The 22,437-nt window shown below is 37.0% G+C and overlaps 1 protein-coding gene across 1 annotated transcript; it reads left to right on the forward strand.

Moving 5' to 3' along the window:
- Window positions 1–2,390: 2,390 nt before the first annotated feature.
- Window positions 2,391–16,987, forward strand: LOC132121566 (adhesion G protein-coupled receptor A1-like). The gene is made up of 7 exons (XM_059531087.1): window positions 2,391–2,715; window positions 3,248–3,396; window positions 9,883–10,010; window positions 11,186–11,309; window positions 13,977–14,128; window positions 14,858–14,953; window positions 15,161–16,987. The coding sequence occupies exons 2-7, from the start codon at window positions 3,313–3,315 to the stop codon at window positions 16,620–16,622; spliced, it is 2,046 nt and encodes a 681-aa protein (XP_059387070.1). The 5' UTR covers window positions 2,391–2,715; window positions 3,248–3,312; the 3' UTR covers window positions 16,623–16,987.
- The last annotated feature ends 5,450 nt before the right edge of the window (window positions 16,988–22,437 follow it).

Genomic DNA, 22,437 nt, shown 5'->3' on the forward strand with positions numbered 1-22,437 from the left:
CCAGACATTTCCTGACCCAAGGCAGAACATTTTGTTTGAGGTGCCTGATAGGTCATTTTATTTAATATATATTTTCACAATGCAATACATAGAATATTTGCAATGAATAAGGAATAATTTCATCTTGTCTTAAATTGAAAACAGTCACTTGCTGGCATGGAAACCAAGTTACAGGGTTTAATTATGCTTGGCTAGTTATGCTTTTAACACAGCAACAACTGGATAAGGGACCTTTCAGAATTCTCTAGGGCAATTGCTTTATACATTTCAATTAGCATGCTAATATAACCATATTGAATAGCATTGTAGTGTAACTGCATATAATGAGTCATATAATGAGAAAACAATAACAACAACAACAAAAACAGGCACACTTGTGAAAAAACATGAGTGCATTGCATGAAAGCTAGCAGCTGTTCCATTGCTGATAAAACAGGTAAGTATTAAGATGGGGACTGTTTTCATTTAGCAATGTGGGTGACAGGGTAAAAACACGCCCCACGGAATTGCATTACTGAGACCTAACATGGCAGAAAACAAGTGGGTGGTCATAGTTTTAAGAGGAATTTGAAAAAGAGTGACAGTTTTACCACCTCAGGAAAAAGGAAAAAAAACTACAACACATCTTTGGTATATGACTATCTTTGTCTGTATTCTGCTTCTAACCTTAATCCAGAAATAAAAGTGGCATCACATATCTTCTGACATCTCTGTTCAATTTATCTTATTTTTCTGAGCAGCAGAGTAGCTTATTGATAATTAGAAGATGCTTTTATTCACTTGAGTCTGTGTTAATAGTTATTAGGAAAAACATTCCAAGATTTTCCTCCATGTAATGGACTTCAATGGTGGACATCGGGTTCCAAATTGCAGTTTCATTGGACTCTACACAATCCCAGCCAAAATTCATGCATTATGTAATCATGTTGGAAATGTCATATGCAGTTAGCTCTTCGACTGTGAACTCCGGTCCAAAAAGGTAGGGTAGGGCAGAGAAAAAAACTCCATCCTTTAAGCAGTGATTCTATAGAATTATACACTTGTTTTTATGACAAGGTCTGTAAAATGCAAAAAAACAAGAAAAAAAGAAGAGGTCCGAATTCATATTATTTGAAAAACACCCGGAAAGTACCCAGATGACTTACTATTTCTACCAAGATTATGGAGTGTGCATTCAATGGCAATTTACTGTAACATGGCAGATGTAATACATCCAAATTTTATTTGTACTACCAATATTCATACTATATAGAGCAAACTTTTTAACTGCTGTGGAGTGTCAAACCAAATACCTTCTAGTATGTTATATTGAACACAGTGTAGGCCTATGCAGTATACTCAACTGTCAATTGTACAACTAGTGATGTTGTGGCACCAATATTCATACTATATAGAGCAAACTTTTTAACTGCTGTGGAGTGTCAAACCAAATACCTTCTAGTATGTTATATTGAACACAGTGTAGGCCTATGCAGTATACTCAACTGTCAATTGTACAACTAGTGATGTTGTGGCATCATCCATGGAGGAAGCAAACCGCTTTTTGAGAAATTTCATAAATTGATGGTCAATTCTTTTAAGTATGATTTTTTTTTTTTTTTGCAGAACATTATTAAGTATACCTTTAACATAATATTAGCCTGAAATTAACATAAAACAGCACTTTCTTTCATTCACACACACACATGCAAATACAGACAAACGCATAGAAATCTTATAAGAAACGCGCACTATTTTTAGTGCGGCTTTTAAGCAATAACAGTGTGGGGTGAAACCTCCCGATGATTCCCAAAAACGCGCTGCTTGCGAAGGGTAAAACCTGGTAGGTTGTCTCTTTGAATCAGCGCTGCAGCGGTGATGTGCCCGCGAGCACAGAAGGTTACAACCATTTCCACCTCTGTTGTGGGTAACTTCAACCACGCGCGCGCGCTCAACAGCCTCTCACGCGACACGTCATTCAGCGTTCACACACTCCTACAGATTGTAGATCCCACGCTAAAGTAAAAACTCCAAAATTTAAGAAATACCAAAAATTCAACCCACGATATTTCTGAGAAACTTTTTACTTTTCTTCCCACTCATAGGGCTTTAATAGGGGCCATCGTCAGACCTGATTTTTGTTACTCAACGGCTCAATTAACTATATAGTCTAGACCTAAGTAGCCTACTTTTGATGAATAATTATTTTGGTGGAAAATAAATCGATTTCTGACTGAATTTATGGCCAACGACAGATTTTTCAATGATGATTCAAAAGTGTTTTGATTCTCAATAAAGAACCGACTCATTGGAATCATTTGCTCGAGAATCGGACTAAGGATATTGTAGTATTATAGGCTACGTTTTTGACTGACAAAAAGATCCGGCTTATGAGAGTAATTCGTTAAACACCGGTCGGGCTGTGTGTCTCACGCTGTAAAGATTCAGTGGCGGACGGTGATGCGGTGAATGGTAGGATACACACACTGTCAGAGTATTTAACTACGGTTGTCCTTCTGCATCGGAGGAACTATTCAGATCCGAGAACCATTAATGGAGCCGAACGTCATGTAAATAATTGGGTTCCGCTTAGTTATTTGAAAAATGGAACATCCCAAGACCTGATATTTGGCTTCCTTAGAGATGGATTTTATTACATGCGCTCACGCTCGTCAAGTCTATCAGATAATGGGACGTAAAGATGGGGTTCGACACCAGTTGCTCTCTTTAAAATAGGTAAGGATATATGCAGTAAATGTTACCTTTAGTAGCCAATATCTCGCTCTGATACGGTAGCCTAAGTGATATTGCCAAAACATGGTAGCTCATACTCCTGTGTTCATTTAAAAACATTTTCGATTGAGTCCTCAGTGTGCCATTCTGGTATAAGGTAAGGGGTGTTGGCTTTGTTTGCTTGTCATATGATTACGATTTTGGAGACGCGAGAGTGTTAAACTGTTCTTAGGGCTCTCAAACGGCAGTAAGATTGTTTTAAAACCATCTTCACACTGCCTACCTTGTCAAGAGGTCGTGCTGTTCTTTTTCTCCAATGCTTGTGCTTTAACGTTCCACGAGTGATATTTCTAAAGACTTACGTCACGGCGAAAGCGCACGTGCCCGACTGAAATCGCCGCAAATGACTGAAGTTAATCAATTCTGAACTGTTTTCACAAGGAATGGTTTATGGTCATGCTCGCTATTTTTGTTTGTTTGTTTGTTTTGTTATTTATTTATTTATTTTTGTTGCTTTTTCTCGGATGTTCTGCAGCCTCTCCTGCTGGAGAATGACCCCCCCTCAGCGCCTGTCGGAATGCCGTTTCTCTCGGCGTGCGCATGGGCCACGCGCCAGATGGCCACATCATAACCGACTGTGATACTATTGAACTAAAGCTGGAGCCTAACTTTGCGGATCTGATGGTGAGTGACTTTAAGTACCTCCTTTATATTTTTTATTACATTTTAAGACAGATTATGTTACAAGATAAAACTTTGGTCGCTCTTCCTGTGTTGACAACACGCAAAAAAAAAAAAAAACTTTTGGTGATGATATAAATCAACTGTTTCTTTTTAGTTGAAACACCATTGAATTGAGAGTTTCTCCCAAACAAATTGGCGTTTACGTGGCCATTAGCATTGATCTCAGATGTGATATACGAAATTAAAGCGATGCCTTACAATGGCATCGCACCATAGATTATCGTTGCATTTTCTCAGCTGCAGAGAAAGAGGATCCATTTGTAGCAGTAACAGACGCTTGCTCAGTATCGCTGCACTGGTAAATACATTTTTATTAAATTACGTATAGATGCAATGTATTTGAATCTTTGAAAATGGTAGAGATTGTGTAGACGGGATTTAGTCCGCGCTGGTGGCTCTGGAAGCTGGAGAGCGCGTGCAATGAATATCAATTGTCATTGTTAGCTAATCATCAAAAAGGGCTGTGGCGTGTCCGTGGCGATTTTACTTTGTTTTCCGATTACACTGTTTTTATCTATGACAACACCAAGGTATACTCGTGGCTTTATGACGTGGATGGAGGTTTTAATTGTGCGTTATGACGTCTACATTGGTTATATGACCGGCTGTAGCCGCTTCCTCTTTTCAGATATCCAGCCAATCAGGTCACTGGTATTAGCCAACCAGGCAAAAAAAATTTTTTATTTTTTTTTTCATACAGAAAGCACATAAGATCACTGCAGCACCATGGAGAGTGCCTTTAGCGCTTTATCTGTTTTAAGCACCAAGGACAGAGACCCGAATCAACTAGGCCTACAGTCAATGACAATGTCCGAAATTGACTTGATCTAATAATTTAAGAACATAGATCTGAGCAAGGGCATAGGTTTGCCTTGAAAACAAAGACATATTGCAAGGAAGCAGGGGAAATGATTAGGATAAGATTAGAATCTTTGTAAACAAACCAGCTATTAAAACAAAATGGTGATGATGTTGAGAAACGTCATTTGGTGGACGTACATCTGTGATGAAGAGAAAATAACATTTATTCCATCTTATCACAAGACACATATTGTATACTTTTCTCAGCCCCAAAATATTATGACAGCTGACCGATTCTGTAATTAAATCCTAAAATCTAGCCCAAGAGATCCACTTTCCTGCAGAGTTTAGCTCTAACCCTAATCCTAATCAAACACCTATTTATTTTTCTATTTATTTCTTTATTTTAAAGAGGACGTATTATGCTTTGTTATGTTATTTCACCTGTACTATGTAATATAGCTTTTGTTTAAAGGGAGTTAATTGTTTAAACAGAAAACATGTCTTAAACACCTCGTTTGTAGTTCTCACATTATTTCTGTAATGTAGCTATGTCCCCATGTAGTACATCTGAGCAGATTGGGCTTTTCAGAAGGCAGGCTTTAAATAAAACAAAAGTAAAATACAATGTTCAGCGGGTGAAAATTGGTTCTGCAGTAATGTAAAAAAAAAAAAAAAAAAAAAAAATTCCTACCACCTCTATCATCTAAAGGTATACATATAGATATCAGAATGCTTTTAAATGTAGTCAGCAACAAGTTGTTTCTTCTATTTATTCAAGATCTTCTTTGTGTCTATGTAGTGTCTTAGACAGCTTCTACCGTTTTGAAATTAAGTGATTAGGACCACCCTGAAGATATTTAAATATTAATAGATATAAATAAATAAATAAATGGAAATTAAATATTGATTATTTCATTATCCTTCTTGTAGAGACCATGTAGGGGCAGAACAGAAGTTAAATTGGAAACATAGATAACCTGGCTGAGCGGTCAGTTGCACATCATTGCCTGTGTATGAAAATATATGAATGCTGCGAATGACCAATCAGAATCGAGTTTTCCAGAGAGTCATGTAAAATACAAAGTATGTTCTCCCCAATGCCACATTATACATTAGACCTTGCAAAAGAGCTTTTTCAGATTACAGAGGACATGAAAGTGCACAGGATGCGCAGAGCAGCTCTTTTAAACCGCACACAAGTGCACACTTTCCACAAGGATTACAGTGAAGATCATAGCTCCCTACCACCAACATTGCATATGAAAATTGAATTGCATACAGAAGTCAGTTTAATTATAGATCATATGGTAATTCATTTTAGTTGTCTACACGGAAGTGAAATTTTGAATATTAAACAGTATTTGTTGAAAGAATGCAAAGATGGTTGTTATATAATGAGTGTGTTACTGCTTTTTGTTTTGTGCTGTGTGTGAGAGTATAAGAGAGAGAAAAGGAATAAAGAGAGTATGTTAGCAAGACTGTAGGCCTTCTGGATGCACATGCACGTGACTTTTATACATTGCACTGTGTATGTTTGCAACATTTGTCTACACATGTGTAAATGTGAGTGTGCATAGTTGGTATATGATTATGAATATATCTATAAGTGCCTGCAACAAACAAAGCAGTCATATTCTGTTGGAGAGATGAGTCTGTGCACTGGAGCAGACTGATTGACCAAGTTTTGTCTCCAAGATAGGCATGCTCACTGAGGCACACAGAAGGAGAAGCCAAGAACCCTCTTAATGCTCAAGATGCATCAAAGACCTAAATACGGAGGAGTCACGACAATTTTTATAACACCAATTTCATATCAAATGAACAAGTTTTATGAGATTGAACGCTTTTAGCTTTGTAGAATGCTGTAAAGGTGCTGTATTGATCAATCAATTTCAATGCCTCTTTAAATGTCAGTTTCCTCATATGACTGTGTGAAAAGTGTCAATCACAATGACTCCTGAGTGTACGATGTACTCTAAACAATTAAAGGGCCATAGTCAGATGCTATTTTGCTATTTTTTCATAAACCCCCCCCCCCCCCCCCCCCTCATCTCAAGAAATATCTGCATCCCCATGAAACCACAAAAGTGACACAAAACAATGTAGTATACATTCCAGACCAGTATATGGCGCTGTAATTCTGCCACAGAGATACACTAAAAACAGAGAAGAAGACTTGGACTATGCCCATAAAACTTGCGGATGGTATACAAACGAACATGGAACAATACATTTATTGATCTGTGTTAATGTTAGGTAAAACAAAGACAATTTGTCAGTGTCTGACTAGGGGCGAGATGTGGGCTGATGATGTCATCGTTTCAGAAAATATATGGATTCGCTGTACACATGAAAACGCAAGGGTGACGTTTTCAAATTTATCCACTCTGGGACTCAGGTTTTAAAAAAAAATTCGGTTTCAATCTCCCAAAAACACCAGATCCATGTAGACGAAATGCCTATACGATACAAAATTTATGCAAAAAACAGCTAAACGCGTCTCCATTTGGACGGGGCTAAGTGACAGCTGCCAGTTTTTTACTATTGTTCACTGCCTCCATTTGCTTCAGAATTGGATCTGTCAGTTTTCATATGATCACCATCTCAAAACTACAATTCGTCTATCAAGGGCACACATCTTTAAACTGATTTTAGATGTCATGTTTTATCAGTAGGATTGGGAATCGGTCGAAATTTTCTGGTTCCGACGTGCACAGTTATCAAAGGTGCGAGTGCGTGTACAGTCGTGGGAAATGTGTTCGGCAGTTAAAGACACGATGCGTGTTTGATTCATCAAATTATGCAGCCTTGGTAAGAATAAGGAGCTTACTTCAAAAAAATCTTACTCACCCCAAACATTTGAATGGTAATGTATATATTTTGGAAGCAACTTTTGTCTGGAAAAAGACCATTTATTGTCAGTGAAAGGGGTGGTTGTTCATAGAGCTTGAAGATTGGGCACACTCTCATGAAACTGCCATTGATGGGTGGATGAGCAATGGAGTGCCTATGTAATCGTCACAGACATCAGATGGAGTTTATTTTTACCCATCCCTAATGAAAGATCGTATTTTGGCCTGATATTTTGAGATTTCTTACAAGTGAATCCAATGTTGCCTACAAGAGTGTTGGCAGCTCTGTTGATATCAATTAAAACTATAGAAGAGTGACAACATAAACGCTTTTACTTAGGCCTTGTCATGGGCTGTCCAGTATAAAGTGCAGAACAAAGAAGTGGAGTCTATGAAAGTAATTTTAATAAATCCACAGGGAGAAAAGAACAGCAACATAGGCACAAAACAGTAGCAGACAAAGAATCTGAGAAAAACACAGGGCTTAAATACACGGAAACATAATCAAGATGAAAACAGAACAGGTGTGGAGTCGATTAACAACTAAGGGAAAAAACTAGGGAGCTAATGCAGGGGAACAGAAAATATTGAAAACTAAACCAAAATGGAACAGAACAGAACATAAATGTGACAGGCCTACACCATAGAATGAAAATCATTTTTGTTTCTTTTTTCTTTTTTTCCTGTAGTGAGGTGACACTGATTATATCTTTATTTAGTACAAACTCTGACTATAGCAGGCCCCAAAGCCTTGATAATCATTTTATGGGCACGTTGTTTAAAATTACTTCCTCTGCTTTGGGGCACTAATGGAGTTGATATTAATCAGCATTAACTTTCAGTGCAATAGTGGTTTGATGTCTTAGGGCATTAAAGGTATGGTATCTTTGCTGAAGAACTGAGGTCAAAGGATCAATAATGTGACGCTGAATGATACTTTATGGGAAACTGATTAATGAGTAGCAATTGTGCTGATCTCACCTTGGATTGAGGCAGACATGCACTCTGGGAGACAGGGCATAATGCTAAATCATAAAATATAACCAGGATTTTAGGGTTATATTTGCTTTTTGTTTTATGATCATGTGTCAAATTTAAATGTAACCGTCTTTTAGTTTTAAAATAGCCAATCTTGTGCATAATAGCATTATGCTGACCTAAAAAATAACTCGCTGTACTCTTCGAGATTGAAGGAAGTGTTGAATGAGGTCTGCATATTTGTCACACATTTAAAGATGGAGACTAACGGAAATTGGCTGTTGTAATGTGGAGCGTAGAGTAGGGGTGTGCGATATGTTAATTATGGACGACTAAAATGTCTCTGTGATCTGCTTTTGAAGAAAAATTAAACTATTGTGCTACAGGGCACATTTTATCCATTGCAGCTCTGGTGCCTCTATCTCAATATACTGTACAACGTGACATTCATTCACATCAAATCTTAAGTCAGCGGTAAAGTTACATTCATAGGACACTGCATTTAAAGTACATTATTTGCATGTGCTTTAAAGCCTTGCCAGTTAAGGATTTCATTCATGTGCAGTTCTGATATGTGCTATTCCTGAGCATATACAGCTGTGGCGTGCACAAACTAGGAAGCCTATCAGTACAGTACCTGATTACTGTACTAAGTTATCTTTCACATCTTATTGTGCTAATACTGTCAAAACAACACAAGGTTTACATATAAACACAGTTTGTTATGTCTAAGCTGAAAGTAAACAGTTGAGAGAAAAATTGATGTGTGCTTGTATGTTAGATGCATTTAATAAGAATCAATGTATAAACTGCACAGTGAATTATATGTAGTGTTTTACTTTATATTTGTTAATTTAGTTTCTTGAATGCTACTGCTAACTACACATATCTGAAAAATAAATCAGTGTTTGTTTTATTTGTATATTGTATATGTTGTATATGTTCTTATCTTATACTGTAATAACAAATATAAAATAATAACAAAGATTTTTATCTTCGCCCACTTTGGGCTAAATATCTGTCATTTTTTATTTTATTTTGTATTTAGCAATTCTTTGTTTTTAAAATAGGCAAATTAGTTTGGTTGTACTACTATACTCAGAAAACTTGCAAAATAGTAAAACCAAAATGATGAAGAATTGTGATAAAATCAAGAATCATGATTGTCCTGAAAAAAATCGGGATGTGATATTTTTGTCATATCGCCCACCCCAGCGCAGAGCGTTTTCAGTCTGTTGGAGTGTAAAGACATGCATGTACATCTGTGGTAATGCTTTCCAGGGGGGAAGAATCCCTTCAGGCACACAACAAAAGGGCTCTTCGGGCCGGATGATAAAATAGACATACTGAAAGAGATTGATGCAATGGGGGCGCAGTCTTTGGCTCAAAGGGACAATGCTCCTGTCTTGTATTGTTTTTCTTTCTTCCTGTCACCTTCTCCAACTCTCCCTCCTTTTCTTTTATTTAGAAAGATAAAACTGTTTTAATGATCAGTTTCTTAAATCCAACATCTTTATTCATGTTGTGCATCCGTACTGCAGTGCATACTTTACCACTAAGAGACTGATTACTACAATCACTACATGAACAAAATGATTTTGCTTAAATACGATTCTGCAAATATTAGAACCAGAGACATAGGTTAGCGGTATGCATTAATAAATACATACAGAAGCAAATTTGCAGACTGGTTCTATTAGGGAAATGCATATGTACAATATACAGATTGGTGTTTCTTATCATTTGACATGCTCTTTTATTTCTAATTTTTTTATTCTGATTTTATTGACAGGATTTAAAGAGGGTGCTGTCCTTTCCTCCATATCCAGGGGATTATTTGCACCCAGTGGTATATGCCTGCACTGCAGTGATGCTGCTCTGCCAGTTGATTTCTATCATGACATACATTGTACACCACAGGTATATGCTTTTTTCTGTAATTAAGCTGAACAAGTGGCATAACAAAATGTAGATCCCAGGGCTCAAGACGAAAAAATAAATAAAATAAAAAATAAATAAATTAAGGAGCCATTGTCTCCTATATGAAACAAAATTAGGTGCCAATATTTATATTTTTAAATGCCATAGAATAAAAAATGTTTTATTTTATCGTTTTAACACTTTAACATTTCAGTCATACTGTCATGTTTATGTCTCATATTTTATTATCTTTATTAGCATTTTAATCCATCTTGCAGATTTCCTGGAAACTAAGGTTCACTTAAAGTGGGAACTAAACATCCCAACTTGAGAACTATATATACAGTCACAAAGAATTGTTTATTACACAGAATCAGTGCCAATATCATGGATCATGGATATAGGGCATACATTTAGAAAAAATGCTCCTCTTTATAGTTATTTTTTTCTAGCTGACTGATGAGCATATGGACACCGAAAAGTTATCCTGAGGAAAATGTTTTGTTACGTGGCATTGTTTACAAGCTTTACAAGTATTGTTATAAACTGATAAATTAACAAGCCTAATTTTGAGTTTGAAATGAATTCATAGTTAAATAGACACTTGTCAACAAATATCTATAGGCCTTATTTGCATAACATAATAGGTTTGTTTTGGTCCAGTGTATTTCTGCAGCTGAATTACAGCAATAAAATTTACTAGTGAAATTTTGTATTTTTTGAGTGCTGCCTTTTTGCATTGTTAAACTGCTTTAGTCAAAAATAGTTTAAAGCTTTCCTCTATTCAAAACATGCCATTTGCAGCAATACTAAAAGATCACAGTAGGCAATGTTTTTGGGACAGACTGCCACAATAGTGCTGTGATCCTGAGACAGACCGCTAATATTTATAGTATCATTACCCCTGACTGTCACAGATATTTCCAGTGAGTAATGCTTGCTCTGTGGAGAACGGGCCACTTCTAACCTTAGAGGGACAGTGCCAAATTTAGTGACCTGCTCTACTTTGCAGACACTTTGCAGAAAGGGTCAAAAGATTCTTTAGTCATAGCATTGTACTTCAAGCGCAGTTACTTGTTCCCTTTAGTAATGAGCTGTTGATGTATTACTCATGGTGCAACTCTTTCTTCATCTGATGTAAGTGTGTGTGTGTGTGTGTGTGTGTGTGTCTACAGCATAATCCGAATCAGCAGGAAAGCATGGCACATGCTCCTCAACTTCCTCTTTCACACTGCCATGACGTTTGGGGTGTTTGCAGGAGGCATCAACCAGATCAAGTACCCTGTGATCTGTCAAGTGGTAAGTCTCACAGTTCTCTACCCTGTTTCTTTGGTCTGAGGGATCCACATTATTCATGCTCTGTTTCTGTGGCTCTCAGTTCAGAGTCACTAGCATATGGCCTCTTTGACTCTCGAACTGGCATGGTTGCTATTTACTAAGGCACAGAGAGCATTGTTTGACACGGCTGCCTAGTGTTAAGAAGCTAATGCACTGGGGTTTCTAGGATAGGATTCCCATAGCCTTTCAAATTGTAGTGCTTATTCCTTCATAACAGATAATTTACAGCCTGGACCAGTGAGTTAGATTAATTTGTTTATGTTTATAGCTGCACACTTATTAAACATATTTTAGTTAATAACAGCAGTTGATTCACTTTCAGTAAAGCTTCAGAATTAAAAGCATCAGATTTATGACTGGAAGCATAATGAGCATAAATTACAGATGCGCCTATACACAGTATATATACACCAGGGCGGTGAAGGTAAAATACTGCATAATATAAATGACTGTCATTCATCAACAAAAAATTATATATGATCTGTCTATCAGTCTATCTTATTTGTTTTGTTTGTCATTTTTTAAACTTTTCTTGTAGTTAAAATTACATTTATCCACCCTTTTCCTAGCTGCGTTTTAAATTATGGGGGGCACTTCCACATTATTTTCCTCCTTATTATTTGTATTTAGCTGTAACAATATGGAAAAAAGACAACGTACTGCATATTAGTGGTAGTAGTAATGCTACAATGATATTTAAATTAAATTAAATTAAATTAAATTAAATTAAATTAAATTAAATTAAATTAAATTAAATTAAATTAAATTAAATTAAATTAAATTAAATTAAATTAAATTAAATTAAATTAAATTAATGCATTTAGCAGACGCTTTTATCCAAAGCGACTTACAGTGCATTCAGGTTATCAATTTTTACTTATCATAAGTAAATAATAATATTTAAATATAAATAATAAAATTCATGTTAATATTTAACATGTGCATGATATTGTTGCAGAAATTATCAGGCTTTTGGGGTTATTCAAGGCATGTTTAAAGTAATTTATTATTGCTTTTACAATTTTAAATTTCCTTTTAATGATCGATGGTTGAAGGGTGAGTGAAATAATAATTACCTCATTATACCCAATCCTTATTATTGCATTCATACAGTATACCTTTCTTCATGGGGTGCAGGAAAATGGTTGATAATTATTTCTTCGAATTTCAGTTCATTTCAATTCTACTTTCTTCAAGTTCAGATCGCAAATCTGTTTCCTGTTTGCTTCAAAATAAATTGCTCAAATTAAATTTAGGAACTGAATTGGTGTTTAAAAAGGAATTCTCACTACATTCTGAACTGGTGCACAATACTGGAAACTAAACTGTAACTGTAAACATGGCTGACCGAGGACGTTTGATTGAAGGAAACTGTTATTAAGTTGCTCAACACCAAATGTAATGTTTACATAGCTGTGCTTATTGTGTATGTGTAGAGATATGGATTTTATGGATAAATGTAGATGATTGATTTTGATGTGCAGTACAGTGCCCTCTCAAACAAGCAGGCATGGGCCCATGCCCAAGTTGTGGGCATCAGAAGGAGGGAGGCACAGAGTCACACCATGATAGATGCAGCTAAATGAAATCTGAATCTGCAAAATTTTGTTGGATTGTGGAAAATATATATAATGATTAATGTTAAAGGAAACATTTACAACTGTAGCAAACTTTGTGAGTTTTGAGAATTTGTAGTTCTTCATATACATCGGTAAAAAACAAAAACAAAACACTGACACAAAAGATACACTACTGTTTAAAAGTTTGGGGTCAGTAGGATTTCTATTTTCAATTAAAATGAATGTTTATTCAACAAGAATGCATTAATTTTATCAAAAGTGACAGTAAAGGTATTTGTTTATGTGAATTATGTAAATTACATTTTAAAATATAGTAAAATAGAAATTGTAGTAATATTTAAATTGTATTTAAATTGTAGTAATATTTGAATATTACTGTTTTATTGTATATTGGATCAAATTAATGCAGCCTTGGTATAGGCATAAGAGACTTCTGTGAAAACATTTAAAAAAAAAACTTTAAAAATCATTTAAAAAAACTACTACCGCTTTTGAGTGCTAATAGTTTGAATCTGTAATAGTCTTGTACTGCTTCTAGGTTTTAGTGTTTTTAAGTTGGAAAAGACAATTGTGTATGTGTTGTATATTTTGTATTGAGTACACTTGTCTGGTTTCTGAAAGTGTTCTGTATTTAAGTGACAGTTTTTCCTTAGGTTTATTTATAAAGTATTTTCATTTTCCTAGATATAAACAAAAAAGTGAATTTCACATTCACTTTTTATACATTTATACATTTTCTAAAAAAGCATGAGAGACATTCATAGCACATAATTTACATCCAGTGCCCCATATAAATGTCATTTATTTCATATATGAATGGATGGTTGGGTGGGTTTGATGCAGTATGTGCATTGGAGCAAAGAGGACAACAGCATGACCTCACTGTCTGAGGAGGATTACCTCAAACTCCCCCTCAGTGCATCCTTCCTCACACACCATGGCAGCTACACACACACATACATACACACTGCTGCTTTAGTTTTCTGTGCCAGTCTGCTCTCTGTGAGTGAGCTTTCAATGTTTAATGTTTCATCTTGTTCATTGACAGGTTGGCATTATCTTGCACTACTCCTCCCTTTCTAGCATGCTATGGCTGCTCTTCACTGCCAGGAATATTTGTATGGAGGTGTCCAAGGCTCCACCCATACCTCAGGACAGGGACCTTCCCCACCAGCCACGCCCTAAAGCCACCATTTTCAGGTACACAACATGAAGGGTTATGAATTTACTAAAGGTTGAGAATTCTGATTCAGTAGTGGTTCTTCTTTAGAACTGAATTTGTTTATTTAAACATTTTTGTATTTAAGATATTTTGATTGATTGATTAAAAATACATACCCAATAAATGCAACAATAAATACTATAGATTAATTAAAAAGTAATAGTAAAACATTTTAAAGCGTTAAGTTGATAGATACAATATATACCTTTATACTATAAATACAATATATACTACCATTCAAAGGTTGGGATCAGTAAGATTAGTCTTTTATGCTTACCAAAGCTGCAGTTATTAATCAAACATACATTATTATTGTTATCAATACTGAACACAGCTCTGCACAATTAGGCAGTACTGCTTAATATTTTTGTGGAAACCATAATAATTTTCAGGACTCTTTGAATAGAAGTTTCAAAAGAACAACATTTATTTGAAATAGAGATATTTTGTAACATTTTAAATGTCTTTACTGTCACTTCTGATTTTACTTCTAAATAAAAGTATTCTTTTTTTTATCGACCCCAAACTTTTGATAGTAGTGCATATTTTCTCTTTTAATTGGCATGCATTGTTGGCAGGCAAACAAAATGACATTCTTATGGTTCACATCTCTAGACAAAATAACTTAATTAGATATGAAATTCCTTGTAAGACAAGATTAAAATCTGTTTTTTTTCTGTCTTTTTTTTCCACCCTCATCTTGTCAGGTTTTATCTGGTCAGTGGTGGAATCCCTCTAATCATAGTGGGTGTTACGGCTGCTGTTAGCTTGGATAACTATGGTAGCAGAGATGATGCCCCTTAGTAAGTATCATATTTCCTGGTAGTGTCCAGTTAGCTGTCAGATGTAATATGTGTATTTTGTTTTTAGTAAGCCAGTAAAAATCACAAATGTCATTGATTCCGGGAAATGGATCTTAATTAAAGCTATAAATTACCATGAGGTCCGTAATTAGATCTAGAGTGGTAACAACACTGTCAGTTTAATCATTGTATCTGTCTGTGTTGCAGCTGTTGGATGGCCTTGGAGCCCAGTCTAGGTGGCTTTTATGGACCCACTGCCTTTTTGGTCTTGGTAATGTGCATCTACTTTCTGTGGACATTTGTGCAGCTTAAGCAGCACCCGGAGCGCAAGTATGAGCTCAAGGCCATGACAGAAGAACAGCAGCGTTTAGCAGTAGCTGAAATCAGGCACTGTCACGCCATCAGTGGAGAGCCAGGTGAGCATGGTGATCACACAGGCTGCACAGCCATCACAGCCTCCATGTTGGCCAATGAACACTCTTTCAAAGCTCAGCTGAGGGCCACTGCCTTTACACTGTTCCTCTTCCTGGCCACCTGGGTTTTCGGAGCACTGGCCATATCACAGGGCCATTTTCTAGACATGATCTTTAGTTGCCTATATGGAGCATTTTCAGTCACATTGGGGCTTTTTCTGCTGATTCAGCACTGTGCAAAATGTGATGATGTGTGGCACCGTTGGTGGGCCTGTTGCCCTAACAAACCAAAGGTGGAGGTCAATGGAGAAGCGGCAGGGAACACCGCATCCCTAACTCTAAGTCACAGCCATAATCCGTCCCATGGGCAGAACCAAATCCACTGCCAGATCGACTCATCTTGCCTGGGTAAACCATTGCTTACCCCGCACCTACACTCCCCTTTGCCGCACTGCAAATTGGATACATTGCCCTCCACCCAGAACCACACAAGCACCTGCTGTGCCACCCTTCACAGTCCCTCCTCTTTGACGACCCACCCGCAGTCCCTCCCTGATGAACTGCCCAGGCCAACCCTTCCCCTGCAAAGCTGCTTGAAGGACAGGTCTAAGTCTCGCTCCTTCAACCGACCTCGGCCCTGCCTCAGGGACTATTCTTACCACATGACCTCCACCAGCATGGACGGCAGTGTGCACAGCTCCCACCTGGACAGCCCCCACAGTGTGCAGCTGGACAACCCTCTCACCTGCCACATGTCCCACTTGGATACTCAACTCTCTTGTCACAGCCCCCACCTGGACAACCAGCTGCACTGCCCCAGTCCCAGTCCTCACCTTGAGAATTTGGCCTCACACGGCCTTCACGATAGCCTCTCCTGCCATAGTGCACACTTGGACAGTCAGCTCTCCTGTCATAGACACATGTGCTGTGCCAAAGCAGACCCATTCTCGAGCATATGCTGCCATAAAGCTGACCCATTTGTCAGCCCTTGCCAGGCAGAGGATCCTGACACGGGGCTGCTGATGTACAGTTGCACAAAGATGGCTGATAAAGAGGATGAAACCATGCTGCACTTGGATATAACTCCTCCAAAGGTCACATTGTCATGCTCCCAGGCCACACTCAGCAGGAAAGGCACCCTCAGCCGGAGAGGGACACTGAGCCGGAACAATAGTCAGCAGGAGGACTATGTACTTACCTCTGATTGCACAGGTAACATTAGGACTGGACCTTGGAAAAACGAGACAACCGTGTAGGTCTGTAAATTATGTGCTAACCTGTTTCTCTCGCCTGAGCTAAACTACTGTGTAGTCCCAGGGCTGTTACCCAAAGGCCCTCTCTTCTTTGAGCTAAGCTACTGTGTAGTCCCCCTGCTGTGACTTCCCCTCTCTGACCCACCCCATATACCTTCTTTTCCCCTTTAAAGAGGTTTGAACCTCTGCTTACCTCTGCTCAGACTTCATCTCACGTCTCATCCCAGCTCCATTCTATTTGTCCTCTTGCCATTTTAATATTGTTGCAAAGATCACATGCCATACATTTTAATTTGGATAAACTTTTATAATCAAACTGATTTTTGTACATGTGTTTTTGGGTATGGTAACATAATGTTCAATTATATTGTTATGGGTGTGTGTGGTGGGGTGGGGGGGGGGGTTTCTGTTTAATAGGTGAGAAAGATCAGAGTGCATGTGTTTGTGTCTATTTGCATGACAACATGCCCATCTGTATATAGATAGCAAGATTTCCATTCGTATAAGAAAAGTCCTTTGTTTTAAAACCAAAATCTTCTACATGTCTGTTTTGCCTTTTAATAATAAAAAAAAACAGTGAATCCAAAAGAATCACCATGTGTGAAACCACCAGCACTTTATTAGATTTTACACTTTTAGGGAAAACTGTGAATTACCACTAATGGAATTAAGATGAATCAATGAACATATATGTGAGTTACAGTATATGTGGCAATATACTGTAACTCACAGTTGAAGTGTTATAATTACAATTCAACTTTTAAAACTGAGATCTAACCCAAAGTACTGAGTAGTCTGTGATATGTGAATAATGGTATGTGGTTGTCACAACAAAGCTGTCATTTTTTCTATCTACAGACATAAAAACAGCAAACAAATAGGCTCCCTGTGTTTCCATGGTGACAAATCATGAGGAGAGGTGCCCGGGTAGAATGCATTTTGAACTGCACATGTGATGTATGCACATACAGTATTTAGTTACTGGTAAGGAGGTGCAGATTAGTTCAAGTCAATGGCCTTACAGAACGTATTGGCTTTGCGTTGATCAAAAGTCTTACATTGCACTAAAGCATTAAAGCATGTTCACCATAATGTAGGAAGCAATCATTTACATGCCTAACGAGATACATATAGCTACCGGTACAGATATGAAAGTTATTGACAGGAAAGCATCTTAGCTTACTGGAAACACTCATGGTTATTTATTCTGAGCCAAAAAAGAGTAATAATAAAAAATGGAGGGCTTCACTTTCTACAGAAAGGATACTCATGTTGTTTATATCACTTTATATCACTCATGTTAGTTTATATCACTGCCACTATGAGGGCAAACAACCAGAATTTTGAATCAAGAAATGGATCATTTTATATAATGCAACAAGTAAGTAACTAAAGTGTGTCACTGTGTAATGATTAATTTTTGTTTAGTAAAACAATTGGTCTTCTTGTTGGTCTTCTTGTTTTCATTTAAGTCAATATGTGATTTGTTTATTGAATTCTATATCTTTGATTAACTTGTTGTTTTGTTTTGAATTAGCACACTTTATTAACAGTAAATTGGTGCAGATGCAACTGTCTTTTTTGTATTAAACTTAATTTGTGGTTTGGTTTGCATATTCTATGTAATTCTTAATTTAAAAGGAGACAAACACATGATCACAGAAATCTGCTAATAGTTACATGTATCTATATTCATTTAAAGGGTTACTCCACCCCAAAATTAAAATTTTGTCGTTAATCACTTACTCCCACATCGTTCCAAACCATAAAAGTTTTGTTTATCTTCGCAACACAATTTCAGATATTTTGGATGAAAACCGGGAGGCTTGTGACTGTCCCATAGACTGCCAAGTAAGTTACACTGTCAAAGTCCAGAAAAGTATGAAAGACGTCGTCAGAATAGTCCATCTGCCAATAACTACATTTCTTCTTATTTTTTCTCAACTGTTATGTTTATTAGGTTTGTATGTTACATATAATGTTGTTAAATTAATGTTTATTGCATATTTCAGTTTAATGAGTCACACCATGATGGTGTTTAGTGCTTGTGTGATTGACACTGTGCATCTTCTATGTATCTTATCATTTAAAAGCTGCTTGTGATGGGCTTTGTTTCATCACGTGACTTGCTCATCACCACCTGCTTTTGGTGGTTACCAGTATATTACAAAGGTACAAAACAGATTTCAGTACTTCAGTAAGTTGGTATATTAATATTATATCAGTTAAATTACGATATTAAACTGTACATTTAAGGTAAAACCGTTAAACCTGAATTTGTCTCATTTTGTTCTTAATAACATGTGCCATTTATTTAATCAGAATGCCAACTGAAGAGTAATGTGAAATATTTGGAAGATTCATGTTCCTGAGGCCAAGGAGTTTCTTTGGCCGCCGCGGTTGCTATAGTTACTACAACTCACAATGATCAGAACATAACAAACCACAAACCTACCTTTACTACAACCCCAACTGAAATATATTTACGTTATAATATATTTTTTCATGAACAGTTCTCTCTCCACCTTCAATACCACGACTTAGGTGCCCTTGAGCAAGGCATCGAACCCCCAACTGCTCCCCGGGCGCCGCAACATAAATGGCTGCCCACTGCTCTGGGTGTGTGCTCACAGTGTGTGTGTGTGTTCACTGCTCTGTGTGTGTGCATTTCAGATGGGTTAAATGCAGAGCACAAATTCTGAGTATGGGTCACCATACTTGGCTGAATGTCACTTCACTCACTTCACTCACTCACTATAGAGAATACAAAGATCACAAAAAATTTAAACCAAACTGGACAGAGGATGAAAAGGCTATTCTTTCATGAATTTCAAAAGGCCCACAGTTTGTATATTGAAATACATTATTCATGGGTACCAAATACATCACTTATACTAGGCTCGCTGCACATCTAAATAAGATTTAATAAACAATAATATATTAAAATAATAAATGACCTTTGTGACGAGTGGGGCGGGGCCGTGGGCTCCAAATCTTTTCACCGGCCTTGCACCGTTCCCACGGCTCTCGGCCCTTCCCCACTCGTCACAACCTTTTACTACCATTTTCCACACTGAGCTTTGGACCTGATTGTATTTTTAGGACCCTAACACATGACCACTAACAGTGCAGATGTTAGAGTGATTTATACTAGTTTTAAGGGAGATGAAACAGCACTGACATTCTCAACAACACTGAACAAAACAGGAGAAACACTGTCCGACAACAATCTATTAAGAAGACTTTTCAAACCACAAATCACCAACATTTTAAATTGATTTTTGTAGTACTACTAACTGTAACTGTGGTATTGTGGAATGTAGGATATTCATATTGAATCGAATGAATCAATTCAAGAAATCTTGCTGTCAAGTGCACAGAGTTTCGAAAAAGTATGAAAATGTAGTTGTGAGTTCAAGAAAAGAAATAACTAACCACTTTGTTCTTCAATGCGGATGTAAGCCTTTGGGCAAGACTTCCAATCCATTAGCCACTATAGGGAAATAACGAAAAGAAAATCAAACCAGTGTGTGTTCATAATTAAGTTAATACATTTAAATAATATGGTAAAACACACCAATTTGCAGTATAAAGCAGCAAAACGGGCTGAACAGCTAAAATTAGCTGGATGTGGATGAGCCCTGAAGCCAGACACATAAAATTTACAAATGGCCGCACCCACTCTTACAGAAAAAATAAGGTTGATAAAGAAGAATCCAGAAAAATGCCTTTAAGCATGTGCCTATTGTATCAAAAGGTATTGCACTTGTTTTGGAACAATTTAATAATTGTTTTATTATGTAAAGGAGAAGGGGCCTCTGCCACAAGACCAATCCAAAACAGCGAAATTGGTTCAAGACATAATAGGGAAGGATTCTCCTACTCTAGTTGATATTGCAGGTGTTCCTCAAAGCAGTTTGAATTAATGCGGATGACCTCTAAGAATTAATAATAATAATAATAATAAACAACATAAAACCAGCCATCACATTTGAGTTTGCGATGACTTGAGGGACTTGTTTTGGTCTTTTAATTTTTTTAAGGTGAAATGGTTATTAAGAACTTTGTATCAATGCTTAAGGGAACACTTAGATAATAAAGGGGGAATAATTAATAATGACAGCCTTAAAGTTTCTTAAGTTGACCATTAGGTTTTTATCTTAACCTTATAACTAAGGGATTTCTTATAGATTAAGGGCGTTCATGCAACCGGGCCCAGGGATCATGTTGCATTTTTACAAGTACAACCACACAATATATACATTTGCATGAAATTAATATTGGCTACTGACCCCTGGGTGTTTCACCAAATTAAAAAAAAATTTATTATAAAAATTTGATTTTTTTATTTATTTATTTTTTACTTAAACTGTCCTTCACCAACCAACCCATGCTTCTTCAGATGTGTGTGTAGCACATGGATACAATAAAGCCCTCCCTTGAATCCTTAGAGGAAATTAAATTTGTAGCTGCCTGATTTACCTTGTGTTGTGCTTTATCTTTACCCACACAACCAACAAGAACTGCAGTCATTTTTTGGTCAGTAAATGTGATTTGTGCTCTGACCTGACCTGAAGCTAGTCATTTTTTTACATTTGTCTTAATTTTCAATAAATGTATTTTATCACCTCACACTGCATTCCTGTTCTCTTGCTCTCTTTTTAGAGGCATCACAGTAGTGAGCAAAAATGCAATGCATAATGCCCAAAGTTGCCTGAGTGCTTCCCTAACTAGATCTTTTTCTCATTCCATCCATTCGCAGTGTTGTGAGAAGGCCAGTGCGCTTTGTCAAAATCATCCATGAATTCGGCAGGAAGAAAAGGCATCGCCTTCGCCTTGAGTTGGGCATGTGTTTATCGTGCCTACGTCTCAGCTCTTGCTGACAGTCTTCAGAGCTGCAGGGCCTGGACGATTGTTTATTCATCAGTCCTCCCCATTCTGCAGCTGATCCCTGCTCACGCATTCTGTTGTCAAGGACTCTGACATTATCTCAGAACTGTAGGAACCAAGAGATGATGAAGAACTGCTAGTATGTCCTTACTGAACCTGTATAGATGTTTTTACCTCCCAACTAAACAGCTGTGAGAGGTTACCACTGGTACATGATTGGAAACTTTTCAATGTTTTATACTGAACATTTGCTGCAACACTTAGTTTCCCACTGGGTTTCTTGAGGTTATGACAAGAAGACTTCTTGAAACATAAAACAACCCTTTATGTTTAATTAAAGAGGAGTTAAGTCTACTTAGAAACATGTAAGAATTCAAATGAAGAAGAAAAGGAAAAGAATTAAGGGGCAAACGTAGATCATTCGTTAAAGTGGAAGGCAAACAGCAAAATGCATTCACATGGCTAAATAGGATTTAAGCAATGCTGAGTTCACTGAAAAACCCATCGGGTGTTGTTGTTAAAATGTTCTGTGGATACGGACACATTCCCTTCCAATCGCTTCAGAACTGCGCCACTCCTCACTTCTATCTGCTGGCGGATTTCATCACTCTCACTCAAACAGATTACAGTCTTGATAGGCTCAGATCAGGTGACTTGCTGTCTGAGATGATGTGCTTGATCAGCTTGCATTTTATGCTAAAACTGTGGCAGTGTTAATCTCGTAAAAAAAATAAAAAAATAATTCCAACTATAATAAGGATGAAATATGTGCATTGTGGCGATAATTTAACAATTTGAATGATTTAACGCAAGAGATTAATCACATATGAGATCTTTGCCTAACACTGACTAAAATAAATAATTACAACATAAAAAATTCCCAACATTGTTAGTGCATTTAGAGGTCTAGCATCCCCCCCCCCCCATT

Source organism: Carassius carassius, chromosome 39 (assembly GCF_963082965.1).
Source record: "Carassius carassius chromosome 39, fCarCar2.1, whole genome shotgun sequence".
Taxonomy (NCBI): Eukaryota; Metazoa; Chordata; class Actinopteri; order Cypriniformes; family Cyprinidae; genus Carassius; species Carassius carassius.